General features: G+C 50.1%; 1 protein-coding gene across 2 annotated transcripts in view; it reads right to left on the reverse strand.

The window, feature by feature from the left end:
- Window positions 1-21308, reverse strand: part of ST8SIA5 (ST8 alpha-N-acetyl-neuraminide alpha-2,8-sialyltransferase 5) — a 70279-nt gene that overhangs the window by 18767 nt on the left and 30204 nt on the right. For both annotated transcript variants that reach the window (XM_008525207.2, XM_008525206.2), the window contains 2 exons: window positions 10866-10958; window positions 2144-2230 (listed from right to left, as the gene is read on the reverse strand). In XM_008525207.2, coding sequence (XP_008523429.1) covers window positions 2144-2230; window positions 10866-10958 — 180 coding nt within the window. The remainder of the gene's footprint in view (window positions 1-2143; window positions 2231-10865; window positions 10959-21308) is intronic.

Below are 21308 nucleotides of genomic sequence, written 5' to 3' on the forward strand. Positions count from 1 at the left end.
CAAGCTCACAAGTGACTGATATATAAGCCAGAATGCCAATGTGTCTATTTGTAAGCAGGAAGGTGGCGGAATACTTCAGTTACAGGATTCCTTTCCTGTCACTGGAATACTCCTCCCTGTCTTCTGGCACGCTCTTCCACCGCATCCCACATCACTGCACCAGGTTCTTGAGAACCCGAATTAAGAATCTCATCATTGTTCAATGAACTAGTAATAAGAACAAAGGCAGGCAACCGACTAGCCTTAAAGGTCTTTCCATTTAGAGCTGACCTGATGTCAGCTCCCTTTCCCACACCTGAAACCGCTCCCAACCTCCACCCCCAGCTCCAGAAGGGTCTCCGCAAGCCCAAAGCCTCTCCCCCCGAGAGTGCTCACTGATCCCTGCCAAAGGCTCCCACCCTCATCCCTGTTTTCTCTTGCCACGTCATCTTCCTGTTGCTTCATTATTTCCTTATATACGTGAACCCCACCGATAAGGCCTCTCTCCAGCTCTCGGCCTGGACAACATCCTCTTGCGTCTCACTGACCTCGTCCATGCCGAGTGTCTGTCAGCCTCAGTGCGCTCAGGCCCCACGGGCCCCCAGGGGCATCTGCTGCACAGCCCCCACGGTGACACTCCTAAGGGGCGGATTCAGGGCTGCACTTGCCGCACAGATCTTGGACCTCTTCCCGCTCTTCCAGCACTTTGCTCAAGTTCACGTTCTACTTTTATGACAGATGGGTCTCTGCAAACTACTGTCAGGCCGTAGGTGGGTTTCCACAGTCTCACAGAGGCCTCTGGTTTGGGGCTGCTGGCACCTGCTCTTCAGGGATCATCACTTTAAACACTCACATTTCTAAAAATGTACTTACTTTGGATGAAAGAGTAAAGAAGATGTGGTATACATATACAACGGAATACTACTCAGCCATAAAGAAGATGAAATCTTGCCATTTGCGACATGGGTGGACCTTGAGGGTGTTACGCTAAGCAAAATCAGTCAGATGGAGAAAGACAAATACTGTATGATCCCCCTCATGTGTGGAAGATAAACAAACAAACACAGAATAGACTGGTGGTTACCAGAGGGGAAGTGTGCAGGGGGAGAGCAAAAGGGGTAAAGGGGCGCATGTCTACGGTGACAGAGGGCAACTAGACTTTTGGTGGTAAACACACAGCAGTCTATACAGAAGTCAAAATATGATGATGTACACCTGAGACTTATATAATGTTATAAACCAATGTGACCTCAACAAAATAAATAAATACATAAAAATAAAAATAAAAACGTAGCACTTAAATCTATTACTCGGTCTCTAGACTCGGCCTGGAATTGCAGCAAACCGGAACAAATGACTAATGAAGAAAATACAAAATCCTTACTGTGATTTGCTTTTCACAGCCTCCCGGGCAGGATTCCTTCAGGCTGAGAGCTCCCCAGTACATTTAAACTATGACCTGACTTGCCAAAATCCAGTTTACCCACACATTCCCAAGAGCCTACGAATTTCATTAAATAGGGTCTACCTGCACTAAATAATACCATAAACTCAGAGAATTTTAGAGATGGAGAGGACCCTCTGGTTCACCATTAATCAAAAAGAATTTCTGGGCTTCTGCTAGCTGCTTAGCTCTCAAAGACAGGAGAACTTTAACATACAGCTGTTGCTTCTTGGGCAAAAAATAATCTGCAGCAGGGCTCAAACATCCATATAGGCTGCAAGACCCCAAGTGGCCCGAGAAGGAAGGAGAGGGCTGCTGAGTGAGAGCCGCTGCCCCAGTGGTGGGCAGGGGAACGGGGTGAGACCATGCAAGGTGCTCCAGGTGCCTTAACATGCACAGACCTGCAGGAGACCTTGAGTCAATCACTGTTATGAGTCTCAGTCAACCTCAAATGTACTGGAGATGACACCACCAACCTTGCAAGGCTGCTGCAAGGACTAAGGGCGAGAAAGTAGGGGACAGCACCTAGCAGGTGCCACCTCAGCCTGTAGACTGAGCCAACACCTCCCCACGGCCCAGATGCCAAAGCCCAATCAGAACCAGCTCTGGGGAAGATGCGCCTAGGGGCTGGGCCTGGCAGGACAAGGAGGATCTGAAGAGGCGGCAAGAGGAGAACCCCACGAGTAGAAGGGCTGGGAAGGACAGACGCATCGCAGGTACTTGAACTGGTTGGCTTCAGAGATGTTCATCGCCCATTTGCACATCTGGAGGCTCTTCCACCTGTCGAACAGCTCCGACTGCTTCACCCTGTGGGAGGGGAAGACAGAAGAGTGCATGAAAGGCCAAGCTGGACTAGGTGTCCTCATTCCCAAACATGCTCCCGTCCTGCTCCCCCATATGCCAAATCCTGGGCTGGTCCTTTGTATTTTCTTATTTTCTATATTCTTGATGCTCTCACACCTGGGGCCTTGCTAATTCCTAGAGATAGCAAACAACTCTTCTGCAAGCACACCTTTCACAGGCAAGCCAAACAATTCAGAGGCCATGCTCTCAACCTCCTTTAACAACTGAGCCACTAGCCCCTGCCCTCATCATCACACAACAAGGGGCAGTCCCTATGTCCCAGAGCCCTCCAAAATTATTCATCCCAACCAATCCTAAGCCTGTCTGCCCTGCTTTTCCCATTCCTTCCCACAAAAACCATAATAGAAGGCTCTCGCCTGTGCTTTTTTCTCCTCCTGGCCATCCCTGGTGCTTCCCCATGTGGCCCTGCCTGGCCTGCCATGCCTCCTGTCTCTAGGGATCTGTGAGTATAAGAACTTCTTCCTTCTTGATATCATTTCTGTGTCTGTGTGTCTCACATATCTGATTAAAACAAATCCCGGGTACACTTTAAAACATTCTTCCTCGCACGCCCACCGCCCAGGGCCTGCACAGTTCTCCCAGGAGCATCTGTCTATAAAGGGCGTGAGATCACTTCCCTAACGGGCTCATTGCAAGGGCACACCCTTCTCTGCTGCTAAAATGACAATTTCATATAGTTTAACCAAATTTTCTTTTGAAAAAGGGAGAACTCACAGTCACATATATTTGGAGAAAGCTGGGTTTAATAAAGTTAAGTGTTTTTCTTTACTGCAGAATTTCTCAGATGCTTTAGTATATTCTCAAATATTGTGAATTTCCAAGAAAGGATATCATATGCGTCATTTCCCAAAGGTATTGGATCATGGAACCCTTTCTCCATTGAATAGTTCATCAGACTGGGGTTCCTCGGAAACACAGGGAAATGCTGGACAGATCAGAATTTCCTTAAAGGACAGCCATGACTTCTCTCTCTTGACCACCCACAGTCCCCACCCCAGGGCCTAGCATTCTGTAACTGTGTAGGGTCACCTAGCTGTGGACCAGTTCAGAAGCTGGCTGGTCTTGGGTGCTGGGGCAGAGAGCAGCCCTTTAAAGAAGGTCATGAATGGGGAAGTGACCAGCCCCCAGGAGCTGAGCGTTATCAAAAACTATTATAACAATGGTTCTTACTCTGGATCCACTGAAGGGCTTAAGGGAACCCATGACTCTCAGAATTACAGGCAAAATCTCAAGTCTATCCACCCATGTGCACATCTTGGGGAGAATCTGAAGTTTTCATCAACTTCCCAAAGGCCTCCCTGCTTCCAAAAAAAAGGTAAATACTCACTTAACTGTAAGGTAAAAACTAGGTTCATTCTGCAGAGCTGAGTCCCTGTGTTTAATTGGAGGGGAAAATAGTTGTTCCCATACAGGGCAAGCCTCACCTCTGGAGGGAACACAGGACTGGTGTGGGAGGGCTGATTGCAGGAAGAGTCATACAGGACAGCGACTAAGTACATAGATTTTGGAAGCAGAGGGGAACTTGGGCCTTAGACCCAGTTCAGACACCTCCTAACTATGGGACCTGCTTGGCAGCTTTAAAGAGCTGGAAGGAGCCCTCCTCTCATCCTCACCCTTCCTCCTGGCTTTCCCAAACCTCCCACAGCAGCTCTCACCTCTCGAGCTCCCGTCACATGGGAGGAGAGGTGGCGTTCCACAGCAGCGCCCAGCTAACCCACCCCTTCCCTCCTCTGTTCCCTGCAACCCACAGGCCCCTGGAGCAGCACCCCACATGGCCAATGCTCAAACACCTCCTGGAAACACAGCCCTGGTAACACTGCAGGCCGGGCCCCAAGTTCAACTGTTACCAGTGTCTGGGTCACACACTGGACCAAGTTCGGGGCCTGGACACCCAGCGTTGAATCCTGGCTCCAGCCCCAACTTGCAATGTGACCTTGAACAAGTCATTTAATCTCTCTGAGATCTGCTGCTTTATCTGTAAGATGGATACAATAAACTCTGCCTGCCAATCCCAAAGGTTGTCAGAAAGATCCAACGAGATAGTATGTGTAAAAATATTTTACATTTTATAAATAGCTCTACAAATGCAGAGATCATCTTTAAAGATGAAGGGTTGACCCCAGGCACTTATCTCCTTTCTCCCAAGACACCACTAACATTCCAGAAGAGGAATAAAAGAGGTATAAACCTACCAGCTGAAGAGAATGATGGGGGTGGGGGGTCTCAGTGGAAAAGAGATTTCAACAAGTGTGTGGAAGGAGGGGGAGTGACAGAAGGAGGGATGACACGGCCCAGAGACAGAGCCGATCTGCATGGAAAATGTTAAAGGGGGGTGGAGGGTGGGGAAGGGACATGGTGCTGAAAATGAGGATCAGTTTCAAGTCCATATCCAGAAGGGTCAAGCCCACCCCTTGAGCCAAATATATAAGCAGCCAAATATTTAACGTCCAGCAGAGGGAGAAGGAGGATTGAGTGAGACCTTCAGTTTTTCCTGCCTAAAAGAATTATCATCCCCAGTGAAAAGATCTGGGCATTCTAGCAGAAAAAGGGCCAGCAGCATGTTGAACAACCACCCTCAAGGAAGGCCTGCAGGCAGAGAGTTTCTATCAGCTTTGTATTGTTTAAATTTAAATAGATAGAATAGATAATCAAGGATCACCCGGCCAACCTGAAGGAAACAAACCAGGATAAACCATCAGACAAAATGACCACAGAGAAAACTATTGGAGGAACAAAATAGAACTTGAAAATATTCTACTTAGTGACCCCAGAGATAGTCAAGAAGCCATGACATCCTTAAAATAAGAAGAGACTGCTCTGAGAACAAAGAAAGAGCTCTGGGGGCAGGGGGGAAGTTCATGAGGAGCTGGAAGATAAAGTCAAGGAATTTTCTCAAAGAGTAGAAGCAAAGGACAAAGAGAGAGAAAAGATGAGACTAAAAGATATGAGTGCTAGAGGAGCGATCCAGCAGATCCAGTATACAACTCTTAAATGTACTAGAAAGAGAAGTTGAGAAAAATGGAGAGGAGGAAGTATAAAGAAATGCAAGAGTGAGTTCAAGACTTTGAACATGAGCCCCAGATTGAGAGGTCCCAAGGGGTGTCTCTCCTGAGGCACACCAGTGGGACATTTCAGAACTGTCATGATCCGAAAAGACTGCAGAAAGACAAAAACAGGTCACATCTAAGGAACAAGTAGAATCCTGCTCGTATAGCCCTGGACGCTAGAAGATGATGCAGAAGGTATTCAGCATTCCAGGGGAAAATGATTTTCACTTAAAATACCAACCCCACCAAACCAACAAACAAGTATAAGGGAAGAATTAAGTCATTTAGACACAGAAGGACTCAAAATCTTATCTCCCACCCATCATCTTGGGCGAATTTACTTGAAGATAGGTGGAAGCAAAATGAAGGAGTAAACCAAAAAAGAAGCAGCTATGGGTTCTAGCAAAGGTGAATCTGACTTAAGGAGCAGAGAAGGAGGGCCAGGACAACGGCATGCGACCCACTGAGGTTGGAGCAAGAGGATGACGGGAAACTCGTGGGGGAAATGCCTGGTCGATGAGGACGCAGGAAAAAAAATAGGACATCATAGAGACAAAGTTTAATGAGAAAAAGATGTCTAGAAGCTCCAGAAAAAAAAAATTACAAGAAAGGAGATGGAATCATTATTTTCTGATCTTCAAATTTTAGAGTAACCTATAGAGAAAACCCAAGAGAGACTTGTTATGCTTACAAATAGAATGCAAATGTTATCAGCCTTGACGTTTTAAAAGTAAACTCGTGGATCACTGAAGCCAGAAGCTGGAACTAAAAGGTCGGAGTAATTTTAATAGCCTCATCTTACAAACCACAGGGTCAAGAGATACTGCCTATATTTGGCAGAACAAGAAATAGGTTACTCAGGCAATCTATAGCTATAGCCACTGAAAATAGCAATACCCCTCAACCGGGAAAAGTAGGGAGGGGGATGGCTGTGGTGGAGGGAGTTGAATCCTCACTTGCAAAAGCAGAATGTCGGTGAACACTGTGTGAAAGCGGGAAGTCTAGAAACAGCAGCATGTGTGTGCTACTGAGATGTATGGAGGTACTCACCAGAGGAAACAGCTAGTAGTTGAAAGGAGCAGGGCTGGGGGAGACGGTGTGGGCAGGTGACTACTGCTTTTTATTAATGTCAGGGATACGTTCTGAGAAATGCGTTGTTAAGCGATTTCATCGCTGTGCGAACATCATAGTGTGCACTTACACAAACCTAGATGCTATAGCCTACTACACACTAGGCTCTATGGTACTTATCTTATACGACCACCTTGGTATGTGCCGTCCACCGTTGACTGAAACGTCGTTATGTGGTGTTTGACTATATCATAAGCTTTTGTGGTCTACTTGATTTTTCTAGCCATGTGCAAGAGATGGTAACAAATTACCCTTCTTCTTTCTCCTTTTTCTTCCATGGCCTCCTGTTTCCACCCAGGTCTCATCCACTTCCTCCATCCATTCATCCATTTAACAAAAGCATCCTGAAACTGTGCAGGGTGAGACTCTGGGACTCAGAGATGCCCGGGAATGAAGGGGCCTCCCAGCCTGGTGAGCACAGCCCAGCCGGCCTGGTGCCCAGCCTCTCTCCTAGTCTCAATGCCAGGCTCGGTGCATGGTTCTCTGCCCCAGAAAGATGGGGAAGGGATGGCAGGAGAGGCCCCGGGTGTGAGCACAGGTAGCAAGTGGTTTAAAAATAGAGGCTCTAGAATGATTAAAATTAAGCATAAATAAATTTATTAAGCATTAGTGACAATGCGTTTTCATAATAAATCATCATAGAGTAATTCCTCATGTATCTGACATTGTCAGAGAACAAGGCTTTTTCCATGTGGGCATTTTCTGCCCAACCGATCTTTACCATTGATTTGAGCATTTTGGATCAGAATCATTCCCAGATGAATAACACACCTCCCTGTGTCCTCAGACAGAATGCCAGCTGACATCCGTGAGCCTGAAGGGCCTTGGGGCACATCCGTCCAGCCCCCTCCATTCACAGATGGGGATTTAACCTTTTCCTGATGACTCAGAGTCTCCAGCATGAGCACTGCTCACAGCTCTGGGCCGGAGCACAGCAAAGTCCACAGATGCCCAGGTGGTGTCAGAACCACTCAGATCAGAGGCCGGCCTCTGGGCTCTCTGATTTCAGCCCTGGAGGACCGAATGACCCTCAGCTTTAGGACTCACAAAAAAGGCACTGGGCTCGCCACTCCCGATGACCCACTAGGCTCACATGCCGATGCCCCGTAAGCAGGTCCAGCTTTTCCTCTCCTCTCAGACCCCCATCACCACTGCCCAGACTCCCATGGCCTGGGGACCACAAGGAGGGCCAGTGCCAAGGAAGAGACAGGGTGGTGCAGGCCCCAGAAGTCACCAGCAGGAATGGTTACTCAGCTCAGGAGCCAGAGGGCCTGCCTGAAAGGCAGAGATGAGAACTAAAGACAAACATGCAGATGACCAAATGCCACCAACACGAGTGGGACAAGGGACAAAGGTGGGCACAGATCATGGGGAAATATGAGGTTCTCCATCCCACCCCGCAATGTTTGTGATTAGGGCCCAGGTAATTTCTAACTTCATCCCTAAATGGAAGCTATGATAGGGACTATTACGGGCTGAACTGTGTGTCCCTCAACATTCACAGGTTGAAGTTCTAACCCCCAATATCTCAGAAGGTGACTGTATTTGGAGAGCAGGTCTTTAAAGAGGTAGTCAAGATAAAATGACATCCTTAGAAGGGCTCTAATCCAATATGACTGATATCCTTATAACAAGAGGAAATTAGGACACAGACAGGTGCAGAAGGAAGTCCGCGTGAAGGCAGATGGAGAAGGCAGCCGTCTGCAAGGCAAGGAGAGAGGCCTCAGGAGACACCAAGCTGCCGGCTCCTTCATCTCAGACTGCCAGCCTCTGGAACTCTGAGAAAATAAAGTTCTGTTGTGTAAGTCCCCAGTCTGTGGTCCTCTGTCATGGCAGCCCTAGCAAACTAGCACAGGGACTAACACTGACATACAGAAAACACGTGCGTGGAGGTATGGGCAGGTACAAAGAAGGATGCCTCGTTTATGGCATCGCTCAGATCTTCCTGTCTAGACCTAGAAGTAACCATGGAGAAGCTATGTGCATTTTATAATTTAAAAAACTCTAAGGTATATGCTCAACGAGCATGCTCCGGCTTTCCACAGTGACACATGTAAGGGCCTGAGATCTTTGAATCCTGAGAAAAGATCAAGGCTCTCTGCTTATGAGCTTATGAATCTGGCTCCTGCCTGAGGTCCAGGTGGCCATCTTCATCACTAAGTCATAACTCCTCAGCGGAGTGTATGAAACTCCTGTCGCGTCACACCCTCCCACCACCACCTGCTTACAGCCCACCCACAGGTCCCCAGTGCCCTCAGATAAAGATAAAATCTATGGCCTGTCTGCACTGCAAGCCCACCACGTCTGGACCTTGCCTGTCCCTCTAGCAACATGGCTTCTGTGTCCCTCTTCACGCTGGCATTCAAGCTGCCCTGACCCTCAGAGCCGGGACACAGCAGGCTCCCTCCTGGCTCAGGGCCTTTGCACAAACTGTTCCCTCAGTCTGGGATCCTCCTGAGCCTAGTTAACTCCTACGGCCCTTCAGATGGAGCTCCAGCATCCCTTCCTCAGAGGAGCCGTGCCTGACAACCCCTCCCCACCCCAGCCCTCGCGAAGGTCCCTGTCATCCCCTTGTCTCCACAGGGTGACTGGTTATTACTGTCCGCCTCCCGCGCTGGGCTGTAAGCTCCACGAGGGCTGAACGACGGTGTGTGCTCAGCCAGGGTTGGGCGGGGTTGGCGGGAGGGTGCACTGTCCCACGTGTTTATCTCCAGACAACGTACAGAGACCCTGGGTCAGGACAGGGACCCCAAACAACGCAGCTAACCCTAGCTGGACATAGGTCTTATCCTTAGGGCTGTCCTGCAGCTGCTAAGCTTACAGATCTGAATGACAGCCCAGCAAAACTGCCGCTGCTGGTTCCAGAAAGGAAAGAACAGAGAAGGAAGGAGGGGAGGGAGGCATATCAGTATTTATTGAGCACCTGTTGTGCGTGCTGGTATGGATGTAGACTAGTGGGCTATCCGCTTTCACATAAGCTATTGGAGCTAGTCTTTATGGCAACACTTAAAAGCTAGGTAATAGTGCCCCCATTTTTATAAAAAAGGAAAGGCTCAGAGAGGTTAAGTAATTAGAACAAAGATACAGAGCTGGTAAAGCCCAGAGTCAGCTGCGGATCCCAGGTCTGCCTGACTCCAAGGCCCACACTACCTGGAAATCATGTCAAATGTCTAAAGGAGCAACGGCTCCTGCCTGTGGGCCGTGGACAGTGGTCCCAGGATCATGTCAGGGGCCCATGGACCCACGTGAGCACCCAAAACGGCCCGACCCTGAATAAGCTCTATTTCTTCCACATCTAGATATAACTGTTTTCAAATAAACACACGTTTTGTCATGATTAATACAACACAAATTCCTCTGAATGGGTTTCCTGAATTCCTGCCAGTCCTGTGAGGGAGGGAAAGCTGGGGTAGGCGCACACACAGCACGTAATGCACTCTTCCTCCCACAGACTGTAAAAGAGCCATAGGTGATATGATGCTGAGTGGGGAGGGGTGAGCACAGTGCTATTTGTGCAAAAAAAAAAAAAAAAAAAAAAGTGGGGCCAGCCCCAGAGCATAGTGGTTAAGTTCTTGTGCTCTGCTTTGCTGGGCCCACATTCGCGGGTTCAGATCCCGGGTGTAGACCTACACCCATCAGCCACGCTGTGGCAGCAATCCACATACAAAATAGAGGAAGACTGGCATAGATGTTAGCTCAGGGCTAATTTTCCTTAAGCAAAAAAAGAGGAGGATTGGCAACTGACGTTAGCTCAGGGCGAATCTTCCTCAGCAAAAAAAAAAAAAAAAAAAAAAAGTAAGGAATAGCCATACAAGGGTGCTGGCTTACGCATGGAGTCTCTGGAAGGATGCACGAGGATAGATCAGCTGCCTCTGAGGAGAAGTGGGGGGCTGTGGGAGGGGAATTTTCACTGTACACTTTTTTGTACCACTTGAATGTTGTATCATTTAAATAATTTACAAATTTTATTAAAAATTTACAAATTTTTAATGAATAACATTTTTAAAAGCGCATAGCAAGAGGATAGTGCTTAACCCTCAGCTGAAGTACTAAATTTCAGGTGAGATGCTCCTGTGCCCTCTTGGATTTCTGTACAAGAGGAACCCAGTGATGACTATCGCAGAGACTGGTAATTGAGCTGGGGGCTGAAATGCCCAGTCAGCAGAGGGGACCTTGCAAATCTGGCCCTTTTTCATAAAACACGCACAATCATCCTGCTCCGGCCCTCCAGGGCTTTCCAAATGCCAGGGCCCCGGGGGAAGCAGACCTAATTCTTGCTCTATCGGGATCCACCACGCTTTCCGTTTCCTTCTGCCCTGCCCCACCGGGTCCCCGCCCTGCCCAAGAGGACATGCACCACTGTGCACCCAGCCCCCAGCACCCACCCCAGCCACACTCACATGGACAGCACCTTCACTTCCAGGATTTCGTGCCTCAGCTCCAGGCATCTTGTGGAGTTGTATTCAAAGGGGCCCTCGTAAAAATCAAAGTACCTGGGAATCAACAGGGACAGAGGTTACTAGGCAGAGAAGCTGGCCGGACTTTCGGGAGCCTGCGGGGGCCCTTTGGAGAATCTGTTCTGGTCAAGTTAATAGAGCAAACCAGCCCTACCCCAGCAGATGACCTGGTGGGGGCTCTGGGACCGCTGTGGCCCTCTGGCTCCATCACTGGGGGCCACTTACCCACAGCACCCCACTACCCTGGGAGTGTAAGCCTTTACGGGGTGTGAACCATTTCAGCAAATCATGACATTCAGAAGAGGTCTGGTTCCAAGTTGGCGGCCGCGAAGGAGAGGGAAGGAGGACCCCCCCCGCCCCCACCCCCCACCCCGCCCCGTGCACGTTCCGGCTCTCGCTCCTCCCATGATCAGAGTCACCGAGGCGGCCGCCCTGGGAGTCGGGCAGTGGGGCGGCTGCCTTCAGCCGGTCCTGCCCTCTCCTGCCCTCTCCTCCTATCTCCTCCTCTTGGGAAAGCACCACACAGTGACAGCCACAAGCACAGCTGAGATTTCTACCGCTTCTCCTTCTGTACAAGCATTTCCATTTCCATTAGCTCCCCGGATCCTCATGCTCGCGCTGTGACTAGGTGAGACTGACATTTCCTTTGCCCCATTTGGCAGCTGAGAAAACTCAGGCTAAACTGATGGAGCTCCAGGTCACACTGTCAGTGTAGGGCAGGGCCAGCTCGGTCCAGGTCCCGCTGCAGAGGAGCCCAAGCCCTTTCCCACTTCAGGGTCACTTCTGCAGCTCCATGCAGAATAACAATACCAATTTCAGCCAACGCTTGCTGAGCCCTCACCACGGGCGAAGCACTTGACGTGGATGCCTTCACTTTTAATCTTTATAACCAGCCTACAAGGAAAGTGATCGTCATCGGCACCAGAACAGGTCCGGGAGTTAACTCACTTGCCCAGAGCCATACAGATGGTAGGTGGCAGAGCTGGGACGTGAACCTGCACATTGACTCAAGGCTGCTCTTGTCCACTCACTTACAAGAACAGCTGGCCTCCCACAGCCACATCTGACAGTTCGTACCAGCCCGGGGAAGGAGGAGCATCCGCCTGACTGGGAGGGTGGGTGGAGGGCTCCCTCAGACATAAAACACAGCAGTTCACGGCTGGGCTTGGGCACAGAGGCAGCGGGGGGCTTCCCAGGGCAGGAGCCAGGGGCACCCTCTCCTCACAGCCTCATTTTCTGGAGCTTGTTCGAAAGAGCCTGGGGCACACGAAGCTGGGAGGGTTGGATCCCACGACAGCCTCAACACCAGAGAATCAAGAAGCCTGCAGAGTCAAACCACCCCAAACTTGGGGTCATTGGCCTCGCGACAGATAGCCCTGGAGAATCTGAAGGGGGAGTGGCACCCTGCGAGTCATGACCAAGGATTCAAAATAAAGTCATTCCTCAAGCATTTCCCAGAAACCTTCCCCCAATGCGGTAGCAGCCCCTTCCCGTGAATTCTCACATGCCTGCCTTCGTGTACAAACTCAAGTATGTGCTGCTTTAGAAACACAAAGACATTTTACCCAATAAATTGGCTGCTGTTAAAATATTTGTATTTTAAATAAACTTTTAAATTTCATGTTTAATACTTTTTAAAATATTTTATTTATAAATATTTATTCTTAATAATTTTAACATAACATAATAGCTAATCTTTAAAGTATTGTAATTATATATTTAGGTAATTTGAAATAATATTTCAAAATATTAAAACATTTTATACAAGTTGGCTCCTATTTACAAAATAAGTTGGCTCCTTGTTCTTGTGTCACAAAAGAATTGAAATGGAGTTAATGAGAACTAGGCATTGAAGATCCCCAAAATATCACTGTCACCTTTTTCCCTATTCCCCTTGTGCTTTGGAACGCCTTTCTCTGTCTTTTTCACCTGGCAAACTCCTATTTGATCCTTCAGTACCTAGCTCAAATGCCTTCACTTCTGGGAAGTCTTCTCTGACCCCAACCTCAAGAGTCCCTCTGTACACTAGGTCTTAATTAGAGCAAATAATATTGCATTATAACAGTCTGTTTATATACCTGTCTCCCCTTCTAAACTGTGAGTATCTCAAACACAGCCACTCTCCCTTTGTTCTATCTGTACCTTCTCTTCCACAGAAGCTGGGAAGCTAAAACCTACATTTCCCAGACTCCCTTGCAGCTAGGGTTCTGGATGCAACTTAGGTTGAACCAGTCAGAAGCATTTGCATGCGACTTTGATTCAGAGCTGTGTTACAGAAGAAGAATGACAAGGCTTAAGGCATTGTTTTGCTGGTGCAGAATGTGGCAGAGGTGGCATGGCTCTTGGAAACTGCAGTGGTGGCAGCACCTTCCTGATGATATCAGAGGCAGAAGTGTTCACAGTGACCTCACTTCACAAGGCAGATGGGGGAGGTGTTCCTGGAAGCTCAGCCTAGGGTCTTTCTTCAACTTTCCGAAAGATTCTGAGCTAGCGGTACCTTTAATAAATCCCCTTCTGCTTTAACTAGCTAAAGTGGATTCTTTTATCTGCAGCTAGGAACAAGGGTCACCCTGGGGCCCCCCAAAAACCCCACGAGCTTGGCTCTAACTCATGTCGTTTTCCAGTCACACAACAGTGAGTGAGGTCTGGTGTCTTATCACAGAGATCATCTTTTGCAACCAGAATTTATGGAATCCACTGGGTCATCTGAAGCCATGACCTCAGGCTGCAACCAAGAAAAGCTCCAGATTCAAATGCTGCCAGAGAGAATTAGGAGAAGCCTTATCCTAGAGTTCTCAGGGAGTGGGGAGACTAGCAGACACACCTCAGATGTGCCTCTAAACCAGCTGTGTGACTTTGGGTAAATCACTTCCCCTCTCTGGGCCCCTTCTGTCTCCTCCTTGAAACAATCTGTTTGAACTAGGTGACATCTAAAGGCCCACCCAGCACTAAAATACAATCCCAAGCTTCCCTCAGGGCTTCCCACTCACTACCCAAGCCAGAAGGACACCATGAATTAATGATCCACAGCAAACAGAAGGAAGAAACTCTCAAAGGAAGTTAAAACCAAGCAGCACCTCCCTTCGATCAGCCAGCCCTCCACTGCCTCTGCAAGGCTGTCCCTGCCTTACCTCCGCCAGCCTCCACTCGGTCTGCCTTTCTCCTGAATCCCCAGCATCCCTCATATACCCTACTAGGCAGGACAGCGATTCCAGATGGCCCTGTGCTGTGTGTTTGGTGGCCATCAGGTAGAGAGGCTTCCAGAACTGGGTTGACATCCCTTCTCTGCCCCTCATTAGCCACCTTAGGCCCATGATTTTTCTGAGCTTTAGTTTCCTCATCTGTAAAATCAGCATTAAAAATGTAGTCCATGTGAGACAGGGCTGAGACAAGATATTGATGAGAATTTCGGGGAAAGCACTAGCCCAGTGCCTGGCACACAGAAAGTGCCCAAGAAACGTTCATTCCCTTTTTTCCCCTTTCTCCTGTCATCAAAGGGCAAGAGCTGCCAGCAGATGCCCAGGGAGTCAGAGACTTGCTTACGGTCCCTCAGCTGGTTGCTGGCAGAGCTGAGTCAGCGATGAATAACTCAGGAAGTTTCTCCACCATCTGGATCGGCTGGCATCCTCCTTCTGCTACTATTAGTAAACCTCTCCCCTGCCACAATGTGATAAAGCCCACGCTGAGTTCTGCTCGGATGTGGGGATGTCCTTGATCACGTATCTCTGCTGCAGCTCCGTGGATTAACTGTGTGTTTCTGACGCTTTGACATCTGGGGCCTTGCTGACCCTGGAGAGATGGCCCCTCCCAGGGCTGGCCCATTCCAGAGATGGTAAATGACTCACTGGCCTGCGAGCACACCCTTCATACGCAAACCAACCAATCCAGAGCTTACATTCCACCACCACCACCTCCTCTCACACTCAGGGCCACTCTCCCCATCCCTAATCACCCTAGGGCCAAGAGCAAGAAAACTAGGGACAGTTCCCATGCCCCAGAGTCCACTGAAATTATTCAAACGAGCCACACCTAAGCCTGTTCACCTGCCACACCCATTCCTTCCACAGAAACCGCAATAAAGGCTCTTGCCCACCTTTCTCCTTTGCTCCCTCCACCTCCTGACCAACTCTGGTGCTTCCCCATGTGGCCCTAAAGAACACGGTGTGCCTCCTGTTTCTAGGGATCTGGGAGAATGAAAAGTCCTTCCTTCAGGACAGGCATTTCCACGTCTGTGTCTCTTACTATACCTGATTATAAGAAATCCCAGGCACCCTGAAAACACTCCACATGGTACTTCAGTCAAGTCATCAAAACTGCTCCATGCCTAGGTCGAAAGCTTCAGTTTTCCCATCTGAAAACGGAGCTCGTAGCCCTTGCTTCCTTCTCCCTTCCTACTTGGGCTTTGCTTTTTTGGGCTGTACTCTCCATGTAGGTCTCTAGAGATGACTGACTTGAGGAAATAAGATTGCAAGAAGCACTGCCACACTGGGTCACCTCTAGATTCTGCTTCTGACAGGATGCCCAAGGACCGCAGCCTAGAAGAAGCCATGGAAATCCCTGCTTGGTCTGGATATAGACCATTATGCAGACATCAAAAATGATGCTTAAGTTTTTGTGCGTAATGACATGGGAAAATGCTCACAAGATAACGTTGAGCGGAAAATGTAAGTTACAAAACTGATCCCCCCCAAAATTATATATACGTACATGGATGCACGGAAAATGAGAAAGACTGTGACGAAACATTCATAGTGCAATTCTCTGAGTAATGGGATTATGATTTTAAAAACACTTTTCTGTATTTTTATAAGTTTTCTGTGATAGAGTCATGATTCCTTTACTATTGGAAATCACTAATAAATGCTCTTTTATTTTAAGTCACAGATCTCTCTCTAAATAGCTCAAGCTTCCCTTTAACCTGCTAGAAGATTGCCAGAAGCAATTTCTCCAACCTCCTTAATTCTGTGAGCTTTTCAAGGTGAGTTAGCCACTGTCTCTTCTTTCAATTCTGGAAAGATTATCTCTACCCAGCTCAAAGGGGAAGGGACCTTGGCTTCACGTTCAGGCATCTCACAGGTATAAATAGTTTCAGCCGGTCAGATCAGAAGCCCGGCTCATCTCAGATGCCACTTGACTTCTGGCAGCGGGGTCTGATGCTGGCGCCAGGCTGCACCCATCCCGCCTGCTGTCTCTGTGCCGTCAGGGACTATGGAGGGCAGGGCGGGGCAGTCCTGGCAGCCTGATCAGCAGGTAACGGCCTCCACTAAGTGAAAAGACAAACACAGAAGTGACCGCGATGGTCCTGAACATCAGTTCCCCTCCTCCCACCCAGACTTGGGCTCTAGCTCTGCAGGCTGAGGAGACTACGTTTCAGGATGCCCGGGGGCTGGTGTGCAGAGAGTCAGGCTCTGTCATTCCTACCAGGCTTTCCCCCACGAGCCTGCCCCACAGAGGCCTCCCCTGTTGTCCTGAAGACCCCATGGTCTTCCTTGGGGGGCACAGCACTTTGAGCCCGGGGCAGCCACTGGCTGGTACCAGATGAAACCCATGCACTCAGCTTTCTATCTAACAGACCCCTTCCTCCCTAGGCGCTGATGGTGTTCAAGAGAACAGAAGCCTAGGGAGGTCCCTGTGTCACGCCGGAGCATGCCTGTTAGGGCCTCACCAGCCCCCAGAAGCAGGGAGTTGCCCCAGCTCAGCCTGGGCTCCTGTCAAGCCTGGGGCAGAGAACCACAGAGTGGCTTATTTATTCCACACTGGGAAGGAACCCAGTGTGGCTATGGCACCTCTGTGCAAATTAGGAATAAGCACCTTTTCTCCAGATGAATTAAGCCACATCGAGGTACATGGCTTATCAAGTGAGAGTGAGCTGGATTTCAGCCCCTCTTGATCCCTTGGCTGGGTATCTTTGGTCAGTGCCCACCCTAGACATCCATATATGGCAGCCTGATACTAGACTTTTTAACTTTGTCTTGCTTAAGCCTCTCAACAGCCCTATGAGGCAGGCATTATGTCCCTGTTTTATACCTGAGACAGATGGCAAGAAGTAAAGTAACTTGTCCAAAGTCACTCAGCTAGTAGATGCTGGCCCCGGAAAGGGAACCTCAGGCTGGTACGAGCCCGGAACCCATGTTATTAGTCACTTCAGCACACTCCCTCTCCCTGACTCTGACAAGCCTTGGTCATGGGGGGCAGGAGGGCGAGCGCTTCTCACTGAGCAGCCCCTCCCCCATCCAAGGCCGCCAGCCCTTCAGTGAGCTCAGCGCTATTTCTAGAGCCAGAACAGCTGCCACCTCGAGACAGCACACTATGAGAGCAAAGGCACAGGAATCAGAGTCTGAAAACCGCGGCCTGACAATTCAAAGGACTGGAGTGTCTTCCCAAAGAGGTGCGGAGACAGGCAGGAGGGGCTTGGTGGCAAACAACAGCAGGTCACAGCCATTGGGGGGAGATACTGCCCCTCCCCGGTGGCCGAGAGATCTGGCTCGGACCCCTGCCTGGACCACAGCCCTCTCTGGGCCACGGTCTCCTCATCTGTCCCCAGGAATCCCCAGAGCTGTTTGGAGATATCACAACTGAAAGCTAAAAAGCCTGACGTTCTCAGTGCCTCCCTTGATAGTCTTGTGATTGATCTGCTCCCAGAGTAGACATCACTGGAGTGTCATGGGGTGGGGGTTGGGGGGTCAGGGGCAAACCCTAATGCGAGATCCACTCCTCCTTCCCCTACAGCAGTTCTGCATGGCCCCGGATGCAGTGTCCCTACATTCCCTGCAAGAGGACACATGTGGTGGCCTTATTTCTGGGCCAGACCAGGGAGCCCTGCCAAGCTCCCCTTGTAAAATTCAGTTCAACAGCCTGGAATGCCTCCAGGTGTCTGAGCACCGGTCAGTCTTCCACACTCGTGTCGTCCCTACTGCTCCTGGGGGGAGTGCCACCCCCCCCCCAGGTGCCCACGCCAAGAGCTGCATCCTAGTAGCTTCCTCCTGCTTCATCTCCTACCCAATCTTGCTACTTCCAATTCCTTAGGAGGACTCCCCTCCATCCTTGTGCCAGGGATGTGTGTCGGTCTTCTTTTCCAATTCGCTCTTCTTAGCCTCTGTCTGGAATACTCTTCCTGGCTGAGTCTTCCTAGTTACCACCTGCTCATTCATCAGAGGTCAGCCCAAGGGCCAGCTTCCTTTGACAGCCATCCCTGCCCTCCTTCCTCCACGCCCACAGCCCCGGGGAACACCTCCAGCCCAGTCCTGTGACACTGGATCACGCGCAACTCCTCCACTGCCTCGCTGTGCCCTCAACACAGGGCTGTTTTCCTCTTTCATTCACCACAGATTTACTGATCCACTACTCTGTGCCAGGTACAGTTTTAGGCCAGGATACAGTGATGACCCAGCCAGACAAAATCTCCACCCTCATGGCCTTCCACGAGAGGAGACAAATAAAATATTAATTCAACAGAGTGCCAAGTAGCAATGAGCTCTGTAAAAGGTAAGGCAGGACAGGGGATGGAGGGTGCCTGGAAGAGTGGTGGGGGGGTCAAGGAAGACCTCTGTGAACAGAAGGCATGAATAGAGGGATGGAGCCCTCTACAGATGTGCAGGAAGAACATTCTACAGAGGGAACCGTGAATAAATGCAAATGTTCTGAGGAAAGAAAAAGCCTATGAGCTGCAGGGACAGCAGCCAATGGGCCCGGGGGGGGGGGGGGCGGTGGGAAGTGAGAGGATCGAGGTCAGAGAGGTGAGCAGTGCCAAGTCAAGCTGGCCTGTGGGCCACCCAATACAGCGGAGCATTGAAGCAGGGGGATAACAGCATCTGATCTAAAAGTTCCCTCTGGCTGCTGTAGGGAGAACGGGTTGTAAAGAGGGAGAGAAACACGGACACAGGAGACTATCACCGTGTGAAAAGATGGTGGATTGTACCACATGGGAGCAAAGGAGGTGGGGAGGAGACAGACCCAGGAAATAGGTTAGGGCTAGAAGCAGCAGGACATGCTGATTCTAGGATTTAGAAAGTGAAAGAGAAAGAGAGAAATCAATGGTAACTCCTAGGATTTGGGCTTGGACAACTAGTTGGATCATGGAGCGTTTAAGGAGGTGAGAATGAAGGAGACCAACAGGTTTGGGTGTAAATCGGAGGTTCTTGGGCCATGGTAAGCTTGCAATGACTTTAGACATCCAAGAGGAGAGAACAGGTAGGCAGTTAGATACACACATGAAGCCCGGTGCAGAGGTCCAGGCTAGAGACACACATTCCAGTCAAGGGAGAAAGGACTTGAGGAGGTCCCCAGGAGAGACAGCACACAGAGGAGAGAAGAGGGCAGAGGACGAGCCTGTGGTCAGCTCTGACATTCAGATGGTGGCAGGGGAGAAGGAGTCAGCAGAGGAAGGTCTGTGGCTGGGAGGAAAACCCAGAGAGCCCCATGACGCAGACGCCGAGAGCAGAGACGGTTTCCAGGACAGAGGGTCAGCACTGTCCAAGGTCAAGGAGGTCAAGGAAGAGGAGGATGGAGATGGCCACACTGATCTAGCAACTAGGAGGTCTTCGGTGACCTTGACAAGAGCAGAGTCAAGGAGTGGGAAGGCAGAAGCCCCACTGGCATGGGTTGAGGTGAGACCAGAAGTGGGAGATGCTGGAGACGGTGACTGTGGGAATCTCAACGTGAAGGAGTGCTGAGTGAGCACAGTGGACTGAATGTCTGTGTCCCCCCCAGATTCACGTGCTGAAATCCTAACCCCCAATGTGACAGCATCTGGAGGGGGCGCCTTCAGGAAGTGATTAGATCATGAGCGTGGAGTCCTCATGAATGGGATTAGTGCCTTTATGAAAAGGACCCCAGAGAGCTCCCTCACCCTCCGTCCACAATGTGAGGACACAGCAAGACAATGACAGTCTGCAACTGGAAGCGGGCTGTCACCAGAACTATGCTGGCACCCTGATCTCAGACTTGCAGCCTCCAGAACTGTGAGAAATAGCCTGTTGTTTGTAAGCCTCTGGGTCTGTGGTACTTTGTTACAGCACCTGCAACATCTGAGGCAGCAAGCATGTAAAGACTCTGTCCTGGGTGGCGGGGAGAGAAGAGGATTCCTTGACACGTGAGGAACAGCTGGAGGAAGGAGGAACAGACTTAAGTGTTCTGTGAGGCTCCAAAAGGCAAACCTAGGAGCCCCAGTTGAGTGTGAGGGAGGGAAGGTTTATACACGGCCCAAGGAGGCCCTTGTTGGGGAGGAGGTCTCTTTACGAGGCTCGGTGAGCCCCATAGTCCACTGCCCCAGCACAGTCTTCACAGCCATCCAGGAAGGAGGTGTGGGCTATGCACGGCTACAAGGAATGGAAATTGGGGGCAGCCTCAGGTGCCTTATCTGCTGGGTGTCCCCTAAACTGTTTATCAGGTGGATGCTTGGTCCTCCCAGCCTGACTCCAGGCCCCTTTTCTTTCCATCCTCCATTTCTTTTCCATCTGGGGAGCTGACCTCGGGTGAGGAAAGGGTGAGGCCCTGACAGGTGCCAATGATCGTCTGATCTGGAAACGAGGCCCGGAGAGGGAATGCCTCCTACCCAGGAGGTCCACTCCAGGACCCCACCAGTGACTGAGCAAGGTGGGGGTTCTACAGATGAGGAAACTGAGGCACAGAAAGGTTCATGTAAGTGGTTATTTGCCCAGGAGACTCAATTCAGACCCAACTAAGGGCCTCAAAGCTCAGGGACCAGGGGAGTTCGTGGACCGATGCCATCTGAGGAATCTGAGGGCACCAACAACCCCGCCCACGGACAGCCTCCTCCGTCTGTCCGAGAGGGCCACGTCAGGTGCGTGGGAGGAGAGGCGGAAGCCATGCCATCTTTGTTTTGTTTTTCCAGCACCCGGTCCAGAACAGTCTGCCAAACCTGACTCTCCAAATTCTTCCCAGCTGGAAGGAGCCCAAGAGCTTCATCCCCTTTTTTTTTTGTCCTTTTCTGCAGAAGTGAACAGTGACCAGAAGGTTTATGCTAAGCCAGCCCACACACACAAGGCAGGCGTGCAGACCCACTGCCACCCCGGCCCTCAGCAGCTGTCACCACACCTCAACGTCCACCATGGCAAAGTCTGGCCCTTGGGGTTACCTTGCCCCCGGGCTCCTCTTGGAAACGCAGAATCCCCAGGAGCAGGTGGAAGGAAGCTTTTCTCAGGGATCACAATCAGGAAGGCCCTAAACACTGGGGCTGAGGGGGGGACACAGAAGATAAAAAGTGGGCAAGAGATAGGAGAGGGGGAGAGAAGAGACCATCTTGCCTGGAATATGCACCTAATTACCTACTTAAATCAATATGGCCATGTTATTATGGCCTCACAGCCAGGAGCAGAGGGCAGGAATAGATGGCACGAGAGGACGTGGGAGGGGAAGCTGAGGACA

The sequence above is a fragment of the Equus przewalskii genome, chromosome 7, assembly GCF_037783145.1.
Source record: "Equus przewalskii isolate Varuska chromosome 7, EquPr2, whole genome shotgun sequence".
Classification (NCBI taxonomy): Eukaryota; Metazoa; Chordata; class Mammalia; order Perissodactyla; family Equidae; genus Equus; species Equus przewalskii.